The sequence below is a fragment of the Sapajus apella genome, unplaced genomic scaffold, assembly GCF_009761245.1.
Source record: "Sapajus apella isolate SASKATOON/1434 unplaced genomic scaffold, GSC_monkey_1.0 scaffold15, whole genome shotgun sequence".
Taxonomy (NCBI): Eukaryota; Metazoa; Chordata; class Mammalia; order Primates; family Cebidae; genus Sapajus; species Sapajus apella.
The window spans coordinates 18,948,375-18,969,126 of NW_022436955.1; the positions used below are offsets into that span (position 1 = coordinate 18,948,375).

At 42.9% G+C, this 20,752-nt stretch overlaps 1 protein-coding gene across 6 annotated transcripts in view; it reads right to left on the minus strand.

Annotated features, from left to right (window-relative positions):
- Positions 1 to 830: 830 nt before the first annotated feature.
- The window catches only part of ADAT1 (adenosine deaminase tRNA specific 1), a 27,139-nt gene continuing 7,217 nt past the window's right edge, over positions 831 to 20,752 (minus strand). For all 6 annotated transcript variants that reach the window (XM_032284497.1, XM_032284496.1, XM_032284495.1 and 3 more), the window contains 5 exons: positions 16,751 to 17,369; positions 13,011 to 13,156; positions 12,392 to 12,491; positions 4,447 to 4,533; positions 831 to 1,649 (listed from right to left, as the gene is read on the minus strand). In XM_032284497.1, the coding sequence (XP_032140388.1) occupies positions 1,517 to 1,649; positions 4,447 to 4,533; positions 12,392 to 12,491; positions 13,011 to 13,156; positions 16,751 to 17,369 (1,085 nt within the window). In that variant the 3' untranslated portion in view covers positions 831 to 1,516. The remainder of the gene's footprint in view (positions 1,650 to 4,446; positions 4,534 to 12,391; positions 12,492 to 13,010; positions 13,157 to 16,750; positions 17,370 to 20,752) is intronic.

Genomic DNA, 20,752 nt, shown 5'->3' on the forward strand with positions numbered 1-20,752 from the left:
ACGGGGTTTCATCCTGTGGGCCAGGCTGGTCTCCAACTCCTGACCTCAGGTGATCCATCTGCCTTGACCTCCAAAAATGCTGGGATTACAGCTGTGAGTCTTTGGTGCGCTATCTAAAAACTTTTAAATTGTATAGTTGGGTGAATTTTATGGTCTGTGAATTCTGTCTCAATACAGGTGTGATTAAAAAATATTTATAGCTACAAAATGCTGAAGAATCAATAAGGACCTTGAGTAACCCCTATATAGGAGCTTCCATTTTCAGTCAGTCATTCAAGGTCTGAAGTTGAGTGTTAAACATTAGATGTTAGTTCAAACAGGATTGGCTGCTGGGTCTATTGCTGATTTGCTGTAGGGCCTTTTGGCTCTTTTTTTTTTTTTGACATAGGGTCTCGCTCTGTCGCCCAGGCTGGAGTGCAGTGGTGTGATCTCCACTCACTGCAACCTATGCCTCCCAGGTTCAAACAATTCTCCTGCCTCAGCCTCCTGAGTAGCTGGGATTACAGGCGTGTGCCACCATGCCCAGCTAATTTTGTATTTTTAGTAGAGACAGGGTTTCACCATGTTGGCCAGGCTGGTCTTGAACTCCTGACCTCAAGTGATCTGCCTGCCTCAGCCTCCCAAAGTGCTGGGATTATAGGCATGAGCTACTGCACCTGGCCGCCTTCTGAATTTTTGGACAGAACTCTTTTAACTGTAAGTCAGAAAACCAACTCAAACAGGCATAATCAAAACAACAACTGGAATTTGTCTCACATTACTGACATCTAGGGTGGGCACTGGCTTTAGGCATCTAATCAGTGTTACTGGATCTTTGATTCTCTTGGCTGTGTCCTTTGTTGCCTTCATTATTTGCTGGCTTTCTCTATGTATGAGGAGAAGATGGCCATCGACAGTCCCGTGATTATGTGACTCTCACAGTTCCAGATCAAAACAGAGAGCCTTTCCTGATACGTCTGAGAACAATTCCAGGGTGGTCCAGGGCTGGCTCACAGGCTATTCCTAGAGCCAGGGAGTAAGGTTAGCCTCAGCTAAGTCTGAGGCACAGAGCAGGATCACTGAAGAATGGGAAAAGAAAGGCTCCCTGAAGGAAGAAAGCCTGGGAATACAAAACATAAATTCACTATGCCAGGCAAAGCTATAAGACTTGCAGAGATTCAAACATCATTTCAGCTCAATAAATATTTGCTGAATCAATGTAGGAACACATAAAGCAGAGCGCTGCAGAGTACCTTTAAAGCATCATGCTCCAAACTCTTGAGTTCGTATTTTAGAGAAGCAATAAAACACAATGGAAGTCAGATAGCAAGGTCATTAGTGAGATGCCATTTTAGCGGAAAGCTACTTCAATCAAGTATAGGCTGTTCTAAGTTTCGGATTCCATCTGTATTACACAACAGAGATGCACTGCTCAGAATGTTCCCTGATTTAGCTACCAAAAAAGCTAACGCTTGTCTCGCGTGGAAGAAGACAGTTCAGAATGAAGGGTCCTGCTACCAGAGCAAACATTTCCTTCTCACTTGAACTGGTGATAATCCGGTGGGTTTCTGATCCAGGATCCAAATGCCTGCTTCCGGAGTGTGCCCCAGGCTTCCTGGTAAGAGGATGCAGCCTCCTTGTACTCCTGGTAGGTATCCAGCTTCTGCACCCTAATGCACACACGCCACCAGATACACAGGTTCTCACTGAACAGCTCACCCTGGAGCCACCAGACACCTGAGCAACCAACTGGACAGACTTGTAATGAGAGACTTAGGAACAGAAGGAGTTCAGTATGCCTTTGTGAAGGTTGATCATACAAACTATGTTATTCTTGTCATACCCAACTAAAACAGAGCTGAGAAGCCAGGGGTAGTAAAAAGCACTCAGTGTGCATAACATTGCTCCAAGAATGCATTCTCTGCAAGGCTGGCTGCTGAAACTGCCTGCCAGTTTTATCTAAAAGCTACTCAACCAACCTGCTGAAGACTTTAAGAATAGTTTCACCCAAAGCTGTCACTTGGCAGCTCCTCAATACTTTACTCATGCCAATCAACTTTCTTGAACAATATGTTACATTTCTTTTTTGAAAAATAAAACCTCTAACCTTCTCTTTGTTCTTCAGACATACTGAAGACCACCAAGTCTGTGCGTATGCTCTAAATTGCAGTTCTTGTATTCCAAATAAAACATTAAATTTAGGGATTTGTCTTTACATCTTTATTTTGACTTTGACACTTTTCTAGAGCAACTCTGTCTCCTCTGTAGGGAATTCATGAGAAAGCAACATGAAATAAAACAGTTGAGAATGAATAGAATTCTAGGTTTGTATGGTTCTGGTGGAATCAGATAAAACAAAAATAACTGTCTACTTTTTTGGTTTAAGTTTTCTAGGCCAGGCACAGTGGCTCACGCCTGTAATCCCAGCACCTTGGGAGGCTGAGGCGGGTGGATCACCTTAGGTTATGATTCAAGACCAGCCTGTCCAACATTGTGAAACCCTGAGTCTACTAAAAATACAAAATAGCCAGGCATGGTGGCAGGCACCTGTAATCCCAGCTACTTGGGAGGCTGAGGCAGGAGAATCACTTGAAATGGAGGTTCCTGTGAGCTAAGACTGCGCCACTGCACTTCAGCTTGGCAACAGAGGGAGACTCCATCTCAAAACAAGAAAGAAAAAAAAGTAACTACCAGTTATCAAAACCCTACTACAAACCAGGCTCTTGTTTACATGCAATGCAGTCCCTTAACCGCGTTAGCTACACCATGTCAAAAAAAAAAAAAAAAAAAAAAAAAAAAGCCAGGAGCAGTGGCTTATGCCTGTAACCCCAGCACTTTGGGAGGCTGAGGCAGGCGGGTCACCTGAGGTCTAGAGTTCAAGACCAGCCTGGCCAAGATGGTGAAACCTCGTCTCTACTAAAAATACAAAAAATTAGCCGGCTGTGGTGGTGTGTGCCTGTGATCCCAGCTACTCCGGAGGCTAAGGCAAGAGAGTCACTTGAACCCAGGAGGCGGAGGTTGCAGTGAGCTGAGGTGACGCCATTGCACTCCAGCCTGGGCAACAAGAGTGAAATTTTGTCTCAAAAACTAACAAACAAAGAACAACAAAAACAAAACAATAAAGTCTCTCCTTACCTAAATCCAGACTTGTTTGACACATTGACTATATAGAAACCCATTCAGTTTCAGCTTGGTTCATTTTTCCAGAAAAGAAGGAAGTCAACTGACCACAGATGCATCACTTCAGTATGTGGGATGGTGATGACAAGTGGCCAGCCTCTTCATATAGAAGTTTCCAGCTACGCCTTAGCTTCCCCACTGTCATATAATGAAGGATTGGGTTGGTCTTTGTCACCACTTCCTGGGAGCCTCTAAACTTTGGAGTTTTTGGAAGTGTCTTTGTCATTCACAGTGGATCTCTGACCTTTTGTAAGTTTATGTTTAACCATGTGACTCATGATGGTCCCCTGAGGTAGTTTCAGGATGATACTCGCCATACAGGAAAGACCAACCATGTAAATAATTGGAGCACTGAGACACCTGATATCAGTTTGACCTCTTGTAAGAGGAAGGAGTTGGAGATTAAGTTCAATCACATCATGTGGCCAATAATTCAATAAATCAAAATAGCTAATGAAACTCCAAGAAAAACTTTGGATACTGATATATGAGTGACATTCCTGGTTGGTGATAGACAGCAATGTGGTGGGAAGGTGATGTGTCCTGAGGACATGGAAGCTTTGCCTTTGGGACCCTCACATATCTCACCCTATATCTCTATCCTTTGGGCCAGTACTGATCTGTCTCTTTCATAATAACACTTTGATTGCAACTATAGTGGTTTTCTGAGTTCTGAGAGACATTCTAGTGAATAACTGAACATGACGGGGAGTGGAGACACTTAAATTTGTAGCCAGTTGGTCAGAAGTATGGGTGGTTTGGGGCCCTCCTTAACTTGCGGCAGGTGTCTGAAATGAAGGCGGTTATGCCGGAACTGTGTCCTTCACCTGTGTAACTGGACCTAACTAAGGTAGTCACTGTCAGAAGGACACTGCACTCACCTACTTTAGAGTTCTCTACATTCCTGTTTGAAGAGCAATTTAAATCATAGAGCTGCAAATTCAAAAGGAATAGAGGAGAGTAACACTTAGAATATATAGCTCTTGGATCACTCACATTTCCACAGTGATCTCCATTTAGAGGTGGAATCAAAGGAGGGCCTGGAATGGCCGAGCCCCAATTCTATCCTTAGTTTTTTATAACTCTCTACCACCCAACTACCCATCCTCTGCATCTCAGATCATGCATGTATCTGCAAACAGGGCCATGGAGAAAGAAGAACATGTGGTCAACAATAAGTGCCCACTGGCTTGCTGAACCACCACTCCTGCCAAAGCTTTGATTCATAAGCCAGAATCGAAACAAAAGTCTTCCTAAATATGAAAAAACATAGGTCAATAGCATCACCTGAGGGAGTCTGGCCACTTGTCCCTTGCAATTCTGTTTAGCAGCTTCTGGAATGATCTAAAGAGTTCCACTTTGCTGATTTGGGATCTGTTTGGAAAAAGAAGGCAAAGGTGATTTATTAAGCATTTAATTTGTTCCAAGCACCTATCGAAGATGCCAGGCTTCACATAGTGTTTAGGTTTCAAGGTTCCAGAGCCCCTCATTTTCATTGGTGCTTGGTAGGGAGAAAATCTAGACCTGGATGTCTGATTGGGTTGAGGTACAAAAATGAGTCTAACCTTAAGAAATGTCATCAGCAGTGGAAGCATTAAAGTGACAAGCCCAAACAGGTACCCTGAAGTGCAATTACTAAATTTTGCCCTAGGATATCTATAAGACACTTCTGGCTACCTCCTTTCAAGGGAGCTGGTCCCTATGGGTTTACAAGAAATGGAAAGCTTTGTTTCAGAGACCTGAGTGCTGTTCCCTGTGTGAACTGCCATTATAAAATCCACTTGGACGAGCCACCTGAGGCAGAATCCCCGGACTCCTGCCATGGGCATCATAAGCCTTTGAGGCCAAGTGTTTGCTCCTAAACAACGATGGTGGAGGGCATGGTTTGGAATACTTCAGGAAGTGAATGTTGAATCTTTATGAGCCTGCCCAGGCCTTCGTGGTTTCTGCTTATCCGTGCCAGATGTGGCCTTGGTTGTATGTGTTGCCTTCTTTTCCCTCATGTACACAAGTCATGAGCTGCATCTAGAAATTGGGAAATGCTGTGTGTACCAACAATGTGCAGTCTCACTTTTACATACCACACTCTGCATCATCCTAGCAGACTGTACCCTCAGCTTGGACACAGTGACCATGACTGCTATATGTGGAATAGGGAATTGTATAGTTCACACAAAATCTCCCTTACCTTGCTGGAACCTAGCCTACTTTAGGAATTGCTGCTTAAAGAGGAACCCTGAGGCCTCAAACACTGTTCTCCCAAGGTCTTAGCTGGAGTGGCTGCTGGCACTCAGGAAGATGAGGCTACTTTTGCATGGAAACAAAGCAAAAATTAATGGAACTCTCATGAACAAATTAAAGAAAAATAATAAAATTATGGATCGCCAGACATGGTGGCTCATGCCTTTAATCCTAGCACTTTGGGAGGCTGAAGTGAGCAGATCACCTGAGGTAAGGAGTTTGAGACTAGCCTGTCTAATATGGTGAAGCCCTGTTTGTACTAAAAATACAAAAATTAGCCAGGAGTGGTGGTGCATGCCTGTAATCCCAGCTACTCAGGTGCCTGAAGCACAACAATCACTTGAGCCTGGGAGGCAGAGGTTGCAGTGAGCCTAGACTGTGCCAGTGCCCATCAGCCTGGGTGACAAAGTGAGACTCTGTCTCAAAAAAAAAAAAAAAAAAAAAAAAAAAAACACACACACACACACACACACACGCACGCACACAATTATGGGGAAAATATATGCAAAGAAAACATTTGGTAAAATTCAACATCCTCTGAGTTATTAAAAATCTTTTGGCAAACTAAGACTCAGAAAGCGTACTTAAATTTATAAAGGGCAACTATAAAAACCTATAGCAAATATATGTCCTTAAAATCAGGAATAGGACAAGGGTACTCGCTATCACTGCTTTTATTCAACATTATGCAGAAGGTTCTGGCCGAAAGGACAGAAAGAAAATGAAAAACAAAAATCAAGTCATCATTTGCAGATGATTTTGATATTGTCAGTTCTAGTCAATACAGTAATACAAGAGAAATAAATAAAAGGAATAAAAGATTGGAAAGAAACACTGCAGAAACCCTACAGGTTTGAACTATGTGGGTCCACTTACACATAGATTTTCTTCTGCCTCTGCAAGCCCTGAGACAGCAAGACCAAACCCTCTTCTTTCTCTTCCTTAGCCTACTCAACATGAAGATGATGAGGATAATGAATAAATATATTTTCTATTCCTTATGATTTTCTTTCTTTCTTTTTTTTTTTTTTGAGACAGAGTCTCACTCTGTGGCCCTGGCTGGAGTGCAATGGCGTGATCTTGGCTCACTGCAACCTCTATCTCTCAGGTTCAAGCAGTTCTCTTGCCTTGGCCTCCCAAGTAGCCGGGTTTACAGGCATGCACCACCATGCCTGGCTAATTTTTATGTTTTTAGTACAGATAGGTTTTGCCATGTTGGTCAGGCTGGTCCTGAACTCCTGATCTCAGGTAATCTGCCCAGCTGAGCCTCCCAAAGTGCTGGAATTACAGAGGAGACCCACCATGCCCGGCCTATTCCTTATGATTTTCTTAATAACATTTTCTTTAGTTTACTTTATTGTAAGAATACATATATAATAACATATATAATGTGTTAATTGTTGATGTCAATTAACACATATGTTATATATACTATTCAACATATATAATGTGTGTTATATGTGTTAATTGACTGTTGATGTCAAGGCTTCTGGTCAATAATAGGCTATTAGTAGTTATGTTTTTGGAGAGCCAAAAGTTATATGCAGATTTTTGACTGCAAGGGAGGTTGGCACCACTAACACCCACATTGTTCAAAGTTGTATTTGTGTATGATGATCTATATTTAAAAACTCCCCAAGAATTCCCAGATAAATTGGTAGAATTATTATTCTTTTAGGTTTTTGTTGTTGTTGTTGTTGTTGCTGTTGTTTGTTTTTTAGAGATGGGATCTCATTTTGTTGGCCAGGCTGGTCTGGAACTCCTGGCTTCAAGCAATCCTCCACCTCAGCCTCCCAAAGTGCTGGGATTATAGGAGTAGAATTACTATTGTAACGATAATGGTAAGATTAGTGTTTTTATCTAGCAACCAACAATAACTGCTACAAAGAGGAACAAAAGCTTAACTTTGACAACTTAATTCATGGCCCTGTGCAATCCCCTCCCATACTGAAGGGCTGATCTGAATAACCATTAAGACATAACAGACAGACTATGGCTTCTGAGGCTAGGTCATAAAAGACACTGTGGCTTCTGCTTTGTTCACTTGGATTGCCTGTTCTGGGAAAAGCCAGCCACGATGTCGTGAAGCTGAATACTCTGGTAGCTTTGGGGAGGGGTCCTTACTATAAGGAACTGAAACCTCCTGCCAATAGCTGACACTGACCTGTCAGCCATGCGAGGGAAACATTTTCGAACTAGATCCTTCAGCCCCAGTCAAGTCTTCAGATGACTGCAGCCCTGGCTGCCATAATGGACTGCAACCTCATAAACTGCTGGGCCAGAATTACCTAGCTAAGCTCCTCCTAAATTCCAGACCCACATAAACTGTGTGAAATAAAAAATGTCTGCTGTTGTTTTAAGCTGTTATTTTGGTGGTAATCTGTTATATAGAAACAGATAACTAATATACATTTAAGGAATAAATCTAATTTAAGATGTGAAAGATTTATTTAAAGAAAGCTATAAAACTTATTGAAATATATGTAAGAAGACCTCGATAAGTGAATACTCAAAACTACTAGTTATAAGTCTGGGGCATAATTGCCAATTTGGCACCAGTATTATAGAGAGATATACCATATTCCTGATTTGGAAGAGAATATTGAAAGACGTCAATTGTATTAGTCTGTTCTCACACTGCTATAAAGAAATATTTAATACTTGGGACTAGTTTTTTAAAAACAGGAGTTTAATGGGCTCACAGTTCTATAGTCTGTACAGGAAGCATACTGGCTTCTGGGGAGGCCTCAGGAAACTTACAATCATGGTGGAAGGTGAAGGAGAAGCAAGCATGTCTTATGTGGCCAGAGCAGGAGGAAGAGGGTGAGTGGGGAGATGCTACAAGCTTTTAAACAACCAGATCTTGTGTGAACTCACTCACTATACAGTACCAAGGGGGGATGGTGCTAAACCATTCATGAGAACTTCGCCCCCATGATCCAATCATCTCCCAAGACACCCCTCCTCCAACACTGGGGATTACAATTGGAAATGAGATTTGCGTGGTGCACACTTCCAAATCATCGTCACCAGTTATCTTCAAATTGATCTTTAAAGGTCCAAGAACAGCCAAGACACTCTTGAAAGATATGGCAGGGGGATGTGACCTAACAGAGTCATGGTTCCTTTTGGGAGACAGAATTACATTCTTTTTTTTTTTTTTGAGATGGAGTTTCGCTCTTGTTACCCAGGCTGGAGTGCAATGGCGTGATCTCGGCTCACCGCGACCTCCGCCTCCTGGGTTCAGGCAATTCTCCTGCCTCAGCCTCCTGAGTAGCTGGGATTATAGGCACGCACCACCATGCCCAGCTAATTTTTTGTATTTTTAGTAGAGACGGGGTTTCACCATGTTGACCAGGATGGTCTCGATCTCTTGACCTCGTGATCCACCCGCCTCGGCCTCCCAAAGTGCTGGGATCACAGGCTTGAGCCACCATGCCCGGCCGTGAGAATTACATTCTTAGATATTAGGTTCTTCCTGGTGAAACATTGGGACAAGCTCAACAAAACCATTACAGAAATTCAGAGAAGAGGTGATAATTTTGAGCCAGAAAGCAGTGGTCGTTGAGCTGGGCTTTTCAGGCAAAAGTGGGTATACACTCAGCAAAGAAGAGCATCTCATTTCTCAGCAAAGCAGCAGATGGAAACCACAGTCAGTGGGTGGGGCCCATGTGAGGAGCTGCAAGGCTGTAACTGACAACAGAGACAGAGCTCAGCAGGAAACACGTGGTCTCTGTCCCTCAGCTGTTCTGTTCACACATCCTCATCTATGGCTTAGAGTTGGTCTCCTGAGAAGTGTAAAAGGTGGCCTCAAACCAGGAAGCCCCTTGGCAAAAAAACTGATTTAAAAGTCTCTACTCCCAACAGTTTTATAAATATTATTCAATGCAACCATCTAGGCTGCCAGGAGACTGGCAGTGTCTTCTGTCTAGGCCATTTGAACCCTGGTAGGTAGTGGCTGTGAAGAAGAAAACCTTTTTAAAAAAAGCCTAAAAAGGGTGTATGTAAGTTCGGTCTTGTCATGGTTATTTGTTTTGAGGCAGGCAAATAAGCATGTCAAAAAAAAAAAAAAAAAAAAAACCCACCAAAAACCCACAAACCAAACCAAGTGATATGGTTTGGCTCTGTGTCCCCACCCAAATCTCAGGTCGAATTATAATTCCCACTGTTGGGGGAGATACCTAGTGGAAGGCGATGGGATCACGGGGGCGGATTTCCCCCTTGCTGTTCTCACAATAGTGAATGAGTTTTCACAAGATCTGGTTGTTTCAACATGTGTAGCACTTCCCCTTATGCTTTCTCTCTCTCCTGCTGCCATGTAAAGATGTGCCTGCTTCCCATTTGCCTTTCTACCATGATAATGCTTCCTGAGGCCTCCCCAGCCATACCTCCTGTACAGCCTGTGTGTCAATTAAACCTCTTTTCTTTATAAATTACACAGTCTCAGGTAGTTCTTTGTAGCAGTGTGAAAAGGGACCAATACACCAAGTGAATTCGTGAAAATAATTACAGATACAAATTTAAAAGGGCATGATAAAGAAATGGAAAAGCAACTTAGAGTAAAAAAGAAAAAAATCTATAAATTGTGGAAATTTTACATTCTACACCAGTCACACTGGTGGCAGCTGAACCCAGAGGAAATGCCTCTGATGGAGAGGCCACTCCCCCGAGGCCCTTCCTATCCTTAGGCTATTCCAAACCACCTCTAGCTCATTGCAGGGGATAGGGAGAAGACAGGGAGGACAAGATTGGCCAAGCATATAGAAAGAGACGCAGGCCAGGCAGAGTGGCTCACAGCAGTAATCCCAGCACTTTGGGAGGTTGAGGCAGGAGAATTGCTTGAGCTCAGGAGTTTGAGACCAGCCTGGGCAATATAGTGAGATCCTGTCTCCAAAAAATAAAAAATAAAAAAATAAAAACAACAACAAAAAGAGACACATCCATAGAGTACATGATCCTCTAGGGATAAAATCTGAGTCTCATGTCCAGCAGCCCACAAAGCCTGCACTTTAGCAAAAGCCAATCTAAGGAGGCAAAGTCCTGTTTTCAGGGACCCTTTTTGCCAGTCTAGTCATTGTGGAGCTTCACAAATGATTCTTGGGTTCCAACCCTGGCCTACTAATCCAGAATTCCTAGGGATGAAGCCCAAGAAAGTATTATGTATTATTTATAAACAATCTCTGCAGGGGTAACAATAGTTTTTTCAAAATATGGTGCTGGCACAACTGAATATCCATATGCAAATGAATGAAGGTGGAGTCCTTCCTCAAACCACAAAGAAAATTTAACTCAAAATGGATCAAAGTCCTAAACATAAGAGCTAAAACTAAAAAACTATTAGAAGAAAATATGGAGTAGCTCTATATGACCTTGGATTAGACAATGGTTTCTTAGGTATGCCACCAAAAGCACAATGAACTAAAGAAAATACATTAATTTGACTTTATCAAAATTGAAAACTTTTGTGCTTTAAAGGACATTATCAAAAAGTGAAAAGATAACCAAGAGAATCAGAAAAAAATATCTGCAAATCATATACATGATAAAAGAAGAATATCCAGAATACATACAGGAATCTTGCTACTCCACAATAAAAAGGCAAATACACCAAATAACAAAATGGGCAACAGTTCCAAATAGTTATTTTCCCAAAGTAGAGAGACAGATGGATAATAAGTACATAAAAAGATGCTCAACATCGTTTGTAATTAGGGAAATGCAAATCAAGACTACAATGAGGCCGGGTGAGGTGACTCATGCCTGTAATCCCAACATTTTGAAAGGCTGAGGCAGGTGGATCACTTGAGGCCAGGAGTTTGAGATAAGCCTGGCCAACATCCCGTCTCTACCAAAAATACAAGAATTAGCTGGGTGTGGTACTTCATGCCTGTAATCCCAGCTACTAGGGAGGCTGACGCAAGAGAAACCCTTGAACCTAGCAGACAAATGTTGCAGTGAGCTGAAACGGCACCACTGCACTCCAGCCTGGGTGACAGAGCAGGACTCCATCTCAAAAAAAAAAAACTGGCCGGGTGCGGTGGCTCACGCCTGTAATCCCAGCACTTTTGGGGGCTGAGGCGGGTGGATCACAAGGTCAAGAGATCGCGAGATCCTGGTCAACATGGTGAAACCCTGTCTCTACTAAAAATACAAAAATTAGCTGGGCATGGTGGCGCACGCCTGTAGTCCCAGCTACTCGGGAGGCTGAGGCGGGAGAAATGCTTGAACCCAGAAGGAGGAGTTTGCGTGGAGCTGAATTATTCCCTTGTTCCCCAAGCAGGGGAAAAAAAAGAAAAACCCAATCAAAAAAAAAAAAAAAAAAGACTGTAATGAGATACCAATTCACACCCCCTAAAATGACTATAATAAAAAAGACAGTAACAAGTGTTGTAAAGGATGCAGGGTAATTGGAACTCTCATACATTGTTGGTAAAACGCAAAATGGTACAGCTGCTATGGAAAACAATTATCATATGAACCAGTAATACCACTCTTAGATATACCCAAGAATATACATATGGCCATGCAAAAAACAGTACATGAAATATTCATAGTTCTGCATAGCAGCACTATTCATGATAGCTAAAGACTGAAACAACCCAAACGTCCATCCATGAATGAATGGACAAACAAAATGTGGCATATCCACAAAATGGAATATTATTCAAGTCATAAACAGTAATGAAACACTGATACAGGCTACCTCATGGATGCACCTTCAAAACACTATGCTAAGTCAAAGAAGCCAGATACAAAAGGTCATATACTGTATGATTCCAATGATACAAAATGTCCAGAATAGCAAATCCATGGAGACAAGAAGTAAATTAAGTAAATCAGAGGTTTCCATGGGTTGAGGAGAGGGAGGGATAGGTAGTGACTGCTAATGGGCATGGCTGTTCTTTTTGGAGTAATAAAAATGTTCTAGAATTAGAGAGTGGTAAAGTGTGAGTTCACAGCTACCATCTTCTCCTGCCCCAATATGCTGTACCTTGCCTGAAGGCTTCCGATTGTTTTCTTTGTTGTTCCCTGCGGAAAGCCACCGGCAGTAACATCCAATGGCTGCTCAGGAACTGCACTCCAGCTGATGGCTATGAAAAGATAAGATTCTAGGGTTAAAACTGTTCAATTTCCTGTAAATGTCAGAAGTATTTTAATAAAAATATTTCTCTGACTCTACAGACCCATGAGAACTCAATATGATGTCAGAGACAATGACTACTACTTGGATGCTTGGCCGCCAGGATACTATAGTCTAAGTGGTTCATAATTCATTATTAGTATGATAGTTAACAATCACTGAGCATTTACTATTTGCTAGAGACAGAGTAAATGCATTAAAAAGAATTCTCATTAAATCTTCCTAATAACCCTGATAAATAATATTCTTCTAATCTGAAGACTAAGAAACTGAGGCCAAGGGAGGGTAAGTAACTTGCTAGGGGTCACAAGAGCATAAACCTGATCCAGTATAGGTGTCTCCAAAGCCCATACTACTCACCTCTAGAGCAGTGAACTGCCTTCCTAGGCTGGGAGGATGCAGACCCTCCGAGGCCACTCTCGGTTAGGGGAGCAGTTACTCCAGGACAGGTCTAACCTGGGTCTCTTACCTGCCCCACAAGGAACAAGTCGACCTGGGCTGTCAGCCATTTTTGCCTGCACTGCACAGCGGCTCTGTTCAAACAGTAAATCTGACTGCAGTATTTTTAGTTCTTGAACTCCAAAACCTTTTGGTAAAGCCGATAAATTCTGACACCTAAATGTAAGGGAAAATTCATTCAGTTTAGGTGCATGCCTAGAGAAAACAGTATCTAGGATTGTGGCTCACATCATCACCCCTGAGCCTTACCAGGTGTGGAGATTTGTTTATTTATTGGGGCAGGGGACAAGTCAGTGTGCCCGAATATAATCAAGACTGTAAGAACCTCATGGCTGGAAGAAGATCCTTCTCTCTCACTCTGAAGGGATAACTGAGAATCAAGTCAACACCCTTCAGGAATGTAACACCAAACTCCATTCCTGATACAGGCTTTGAGAAACTTGAAAAGTTTACGCAAACATTAAAGTGTTAGCACCTACTTCCTGGGGAATCCTTCAAACACACCAAAACCCAAAATTATCCTATAATATAAAAGCTTCATTTTTTCTCTTGTGTCTTTGAACAAACTAGATGCCAACATGATGCTGGTCTAGAATGAAGCAGATAGCAACTGCAAGTGCCAGAATAGGAAAAACAGAAAACATCCTGGGTACAGTGCCTAGTGTTGACTTTTTCTTTTTTAAAAAACCATCTTTATAGGGATATAGTTCACATACCATAAATTTTACCCATTTAAAGTGGATAATTCAATTTTTAAAATATATTCACAGGACTGCACAACTATCACGGTAATATAATTTCAGGAATTTTCATCACTCAAAAAAGAAACCTTGTACCTACTGGCATTCACTCTCTATTCCCTGGTTATCACTAAATTTTTTTTTTTTTTCTTTTCAAAATAGGGTCCCTGTTGCTCAGGCTGGAGTGCAACTGCATGATCTTGGCTCACTGCAACCTCTTCCCCCAGGTCTCAAGCGATCCTCCCACCTCCGCCTCCCAAGTAGCTGAGACTATAGGCATGCCTAATTTTTTCTTTTTTTCTTTTCTTTTTTTTTTTTTTGAGACAGACTCTAGTTCTGTCACCCAGGTTGGAGTACAATGGCATGATCTCAGCTCACTGCAACCTCTGTCTCTCGGGTTCAAGTGATTCAACTGCCTTAGCCTCCCAAGTAACTGGGATTACAGGCGCCTGCCACCACACCTGGCTAATTTTTATATTTTTAGTTGACATGGGGTTTCACTGTGTTGGCCAGGCTGGTCTTGAACTCCTGACCTTGTGATCCATCCACCTCAGCCCCCTAAAGTGCTGGGATTACAAACATGAGCCACCGCACCTGGCCTAATTTTTAATTTTTTTGTAGAGATGGGGTTGCCATATTGCCCAGGCCTGTCTTGAACTCCTGGGCTGAAGCAATCCTTCCACTCCAGCATCCCACAGTGCTGGTATTACAGGTGTGAGGCACAGCATTTAGCCCCTGGTAACCACTAAGCTATTATCTGCCTTTATGGATATTTCACATAAGTATACAATATGCAATTTATCTCACTTGGCATGATATTTTCAAGTTCATTCACGTTGTAGCATTTATCAGTACTTCAGTTCTTTTTATGTCTGAATTATATTCCATTGTATGGATATATCACATTTGATTTATCCATTCATCCACTGATGCATTATTTGTCTCACTTTTTGACTATTACAAATAATGCTGCTGTGAACATTTATGTACAGGTTTTTGTTATATACATAATTTTTTTTTTTGAGACAGGGCTTCACTCTACTGCCTAGCATGGAATAAAGTGGTGCAATCACGATTCACTGCAGCCTCAACCTTCTTTGGCTCTGGTGATCCTCCCACATCAGCTCCCCATGCAGCTGGGACTACAAGTGTGTGCCACCATGCCTGGCTAAGTTTTGTATTTTTTGTAGACACAGGGTTTCCTCATGTTGCTCAGGCTGGTCTTGAATTTCTGGACTCAAGCAATCTGCCTGACTTGGCCTCCCAAGATGCTAGGATTATAGGTGTGAGCTACTGTACCTGACCTACTTGTGTGAATGTATGTTTTCATTTCTCTTGGGTTTACCTAGGAGTGGAATTGCTGGGTCATATCTTGAGGCTTCACATCCGATATGGGCTCACAATGCTTGCCCTGGCCATGGCTTTGCCCTGCCCTCATTTACTATAGCATTAACTGAGTTTGGCTGCCTCCTTTAGGGAAACCGTACTTCAGTGATCACCCTTTGTCTTCTAACTTTAGACAAATTTAAACTAATGTTTAGGGCTGGGTGAGATGGCTTACACCTATAATCCCAACACTTTGGCAGGCCAAGGTAGGAGAACTGCTGAAGTCCAGGAGTTTAAGACCAGCTTGGGTAACATAACACCTGTCTCTACAAAAAAAATATATATATATAAAAATCAGCCAAGTGTGGTGACTCGTGCCTATGATATTAGCTATTTGGGAGGTTGAGGCAGCAGGATCACTTGAGCCCAGGAACTGGAGGCTGTAGTGAACTATGATTGTACCACTGTACTTCAGCCTAGGTGAGACCCAGTGAAACCTTGTCTCTACAAAAAAATTCTGAAAACCCCAAACTAACGTCTAGGGTTAAAAAACATATATATACATATATATATATATATATATATATATAATGGCAATGTATGTACACTGTAGATAATTAAAAATACAGTAAAAACAAAGAAGAAAAAACCACCCATAATACAACTCAGATTATTAATAATACCTTGGTGCTCATCCTCTTACAGTCTTTCCCATGTGCATATGTACTTTAAGACCAAAATTGGCTTTTTGTCTTCTAAACTGTTCTTTAAACACTATGAACATATTTCCACATTAAATATTCATCAATATTATTATCATTTTATTTGAGACAGGGTCTCTCACCCAGGCTGGAGTGCAGTGGAGCGATCTTGGCTCACTGCAGCTTCAATCTTCCCAGGCTCAGGTGATCCTCCCATCTCAGCCTCCCTATTAGCTAGGACTACAGGTTTGTGCCACCACACCTGGCTAGTTTTTCTATTTTTTGTAGAGACGGGGTTTCCCCATGTTACCTAGGCTGGTCTAGAACTTCTGGGCTCAAGCAATCTGCCCGCCTCAACCTCCCAAAGTGCTGGGATTACAGGTGTGAGCCACTGTGCCCAGCCATTCATCAATATTATTTTTAATAACACAAAAAAAAATCACTTAATTTCCTATTACTGGGCATTTTAGTTGTTTATTTTTTATTTTTTAAAAAATTATTATATACAAAGCTAAATGTTCAAATACTTTAGTTATTTCCTTAAGATAAATTCCTGGAAGAGGAACTGCTGGATCAAAAGGTAAGGAGGTTCTTTTTTTTTTTTTTTTTTTTGAGATGGAGTTTCGCTCTTGTTACCCAGGCTGGAGTGCAATGGTGCGATCTTGGCTCACTGCAGCCTCCGCCTCCTGGGTTCAGGCAATTCTCCTGCCTCAGCCTCCTGACTAGGTGGGATTACAGGCACGCGCCACCATGCCCAGCTAATTTTTTGTATTTTTAGTGGAGACGGGGTTTCACCATGTTGACCAGGATGGTCTCGATCTCTTGACCTCGTGATCCACCCGCCTCGGCCTCCTAAAGTGCTGGGATTACAGGCGTGAGCCACCGCGCCCAGCCCGATAAGGAGGCTCTTAATGCTCTTGGGCCCTACTCGCAGACTGCCCCTTGGAATGGCTGTTCCAATCCAGCCCTCCCTACCCTCTCACCTTCCAATCAGTGCTCTCTGCATGGCTTCCTGGCTGTATGGGCACTTCCCAATGACCACTGCTGATAGGTAGATGGGCTCTTCCAGGAAGTGCATCAACAGTGCCCCCTGGCATCCAAGAACATTCCATCGGGCCATCTTGTCACTGCAGGACATGGAGCGAGTTCTGTCTCCACGGCCAGGCTTCACTCGGAGCAGCCCCACCTGGTGAAACGCAGCACCAGGCTTCCCAGAGTCTCCAGCTTCTCCAGGTACACATTTGGCTCCAGTTCTATAAACGTCTATCACTTTGGCACTATCAGGGGCTATTCTGGTGACAGCAGCCAGTTCTTCTACAGTGAGATTATAGCTGTTGATGCCTGGTGAGATTGGGTCACCTTCCTGCTTACCAAGACTGTGAGGGTGAACTGCTCCGTTCGTGACCTCCTTGGCAGCAGTACCAGGCTCAAGCTTCACTTTTTTGGTTACAGGACTGCCAAGGTCTTCACATTTTCTTTCATATCCAGGAGCTTCCAGGTTACTACTGGCTTCTACTGATGGGTTGTTGGCCCAATCTCTGATGACAGGACAGCAAGGCTGATCTTCAAACTCAAGCTTCGGAATGATGGAGGCATCCCCACCTGCAGAGAATAAACCACCACCTTAAACAAATGGTTCTCAAAGTGAGGTCCCTGGACCAACCACAGTGGGATCTCTTGAAAATTCATCAGAAATGCAAACTCTTGGGACCCACAGCAGACCTGCTCAAACAGAAACTCTGGAGACAGGGCCCAGCAGTGTTTTTTTTTGTTTGTTTGTTTTTTCTTTGAGATGGAGTCTCACCCTGCCCCCCTGGCTGAAGTGCAGTGGCGTGATCTCGGCTCACTACAACCTCCGCCTCCCAGGTACAAGCAATTCTACTGTCTGAGCCTCCCAAGTATCTGAGACAACAGGCACATGCCACCACGACCAGCTAATTTTTGTGTTTTTAATAAAAACAGCATTTCACCACGTTGGCCAGGATGGAATTTTTTTGTTGTTGTTGCTAATGGATGAGATGTTTTTATGTTTCCCAGGCTGGCCTCGAACGTGTAGCCTTGTCTCTTCGAGTGCCAGAACAACAGGACTGAGCCACTGTGGCCCCAGCAGTGTGTTTTTAATAAGCTCTCCAGGTGATTCTGATGCAAGGTCAAGTTTCAGAACAACTGCCTTAATGTATTCTCCTATCTGACCTGAGATGAGTTAAGAGCACATGCACAAATTTCCCTAATAAGAATTCTATGCGGCTCTTGTTGAGGCCTATCCTAAACTCAGTGAGCTGGAATTTCTAGAGAAGAGGAGTATGAAAAGTGGAATATTTTAACAAAGATCTGAGGTAGTTTTTATCACTGGGAAGTTTTGGAAACACTGGTTTAGACCAGGGTTTCTCAACCACTGTACTAATGACTTTTTTTTTTTTTTTCTTTGAGACTGAGTCTTACTCTGTTGCTCAGGCTGGAGTGCAGTGCCATGACCTCGGTTCACTGCAGCCTCTGCCACCTGGGTTCAAGTGATTCTCCTGCCTCAGCCTCCCCAGTAGCTGGGATTACAGGTGCCTACCACCCTGCCTGGCTAATTTTTGTAGTTTTAGTAGAGATGGCGTTTCACTATCTTGGCCAGTCTTAAACTCCTGACCTCATGATCCACCTGCCTTGGCCTCCCAAAGTGCTAGGATTACAGGCATGAGGCACAGAGCCCGGCCCACATTTTTTTTTTTTTTTTAGATGGAGTCTGGCTCTGTCACCCAGGCTGGAGTGCAGTGGTACGATCTTGGCTCTCTACAACCTCTGCCTCCTAGGTTCAAGAGATTCTCCTGCCTTAGCCTCCCGAGTAACTGAGATTACAGGCGCACATCACCACACCTGGCTACTTTTTGTATTTTTAGTAGAGACGAGGTTTCACAATGTTGGCCAGGCTGGTCTTGAACTCCTGAGCTCCAGTGATTGGCTTGCCTTAGCAACCCAAAGTGCTGGGATTACAGATGTGAGCCACCGTGCCTGGCCACTAATGACACTCTGAACTGTATCACTCTTTGCTGTGGGGACTGTCCTGTAAATTATAGAATATTTAGCAGCATACCTGGTCTCTACCCACTAGATACCAATAGCACTACCAGTCCCAGTATGAAAATAAAGAATGTGGCCAGGTGTGGTGGCTCACACCTGTAATCCCTGCACTTTATGAGGCTGAGGCGGGTGGATCACCTGAGATCAGAAGTTCACGATAAACCTGGCTACATGATGAAACCCAATTTCTACTAAAAATGCAAAAAATTAGCTGGGCGTGGTGGTGCACGCCTGTAATTCCAACTACTTGGGAGGCTGAGGCAGGAGAATCACTTGAACCTGGGAGGTGGAGGTTGCAGTGAATGCCACTGCATTCCAGCTTGGCAACAAGAGCAAAACTCTATCTCAAATAATAATAATAAAAAAGAAGAATGTGTCCAGATGTATCCAAAAGTCTCTTGGGGAGTGAAACTTCCCAAGTTGAGGACCACTGGCTTAGAATGAACAAGGTTTCACAAGTGCATTTTGTGGAATGCTATTCCATAAGATGCTTTGGAAAACAAAAGTGGGTGGTTTATTTCATAGTTAAAATTTGGCAAACACTGCTCAAAATTTCCCCTTCTTGGAGTTTTTATGATGCATGGCCCCACAGTAAAGACTCTAAAGTAAATTACACACCTAGTTAAAACCAATGTTTCCAAAATTTCCAGTGTTTCCTCTTGCTGGTTTAGAGATTGCTGAACTCCTCTGTCCTTACAGGAAACCAAAGAAAACCAGAGGTCAGTAAGAAGCACAGCTCTCCCTTGAGAAAGGAAAGATTTCTTCAAACACTAACCTAATGAGTGTTGCTTTTCTAAAGTGTATAAATTATACATTTGCAATCTTTATAACCCAAGAGTAGGAAAGACAAGAGATACAGAAGTGGAAATATATCTGGAGAGGTTGGCTGGCTGACTTCCAGAGGCCTCACAAAGGCACAGTGACTTTGGAGAACTCATCAGGGTCCATCTCCCACTTTGCAGGCCTGGAGATTTGATCATAACGGAATGCCTGAACACGAGAGCCTGACTCATGCTAATAAAACTCCTAAGTAAGATCCTGAAGTAGCTAACCCAGCCAGCAAATTATTAATTAGCAATAGGAAGTAAATGCCAAGGGAGCCAGAAAGTCACATTCTCTAGGTAATGTTCTTTCTCTCTACAGACAAACCACGGGAGACATCACATCTTAAAAGATTACCAGCAAAATTTCCAGAAGATTTTAAGATGAACAGAGGGTTGCCAACTTCTTATTCCATTAAGTAAGATCTTTAAAAATCTCAATTACCGCTGGGCACAGTGACTCATACTGTAATCTCAGCACTTTGGGAGGCTGAGGCAGGGGGATCACTTGAGGTCAGGAGTTCGAGACCAGCCTGGCCAACATGGTGAAACTCCGTCTCTACTAAAATTTCAAAAAAATTAGCTGGGCGTGGTGATGTGCGCCTGTAATCCCAAGCACTTAGGAGGCCAAGGCAGGAGAATAGCCAGAACCTGGGAGGTGGAGGTTGCAGTGAGTTGAGATAGAGAAGAAAAAAAAAAATTTTCAATTACCATCACTTAAAAAAAGAAAACCCCCATATCCTTTAAAGTGAAAGAAATTAGTTTTGCAAAATTCACTACACAATCTTGAACTTTCTTGATTTATTCATGGACTGTTCTCACAGATCAGCACCCGTTTGTAGACCACTGACTTATGGAGTTAAATTAGGCTAATTTTGTATTTTTAGTAGAGACAGGGTTTCTCCATGTTGGTCAGGCTGGTCTTCAACTCCCGATCTCAGGTGATCCACCTGCCTTGGCCTCCCAAAATGCTAGCATTACAGGCATGAGCCACCATGCCTGGCCAGTAGAAGTTATTTTCAACCTTTAAAAAAGAAAAACAGGGCCGGGCGCGGTGGCTCAAGCCTGTAATCCCAGCACTTTGGGAGGCCGAGGCGG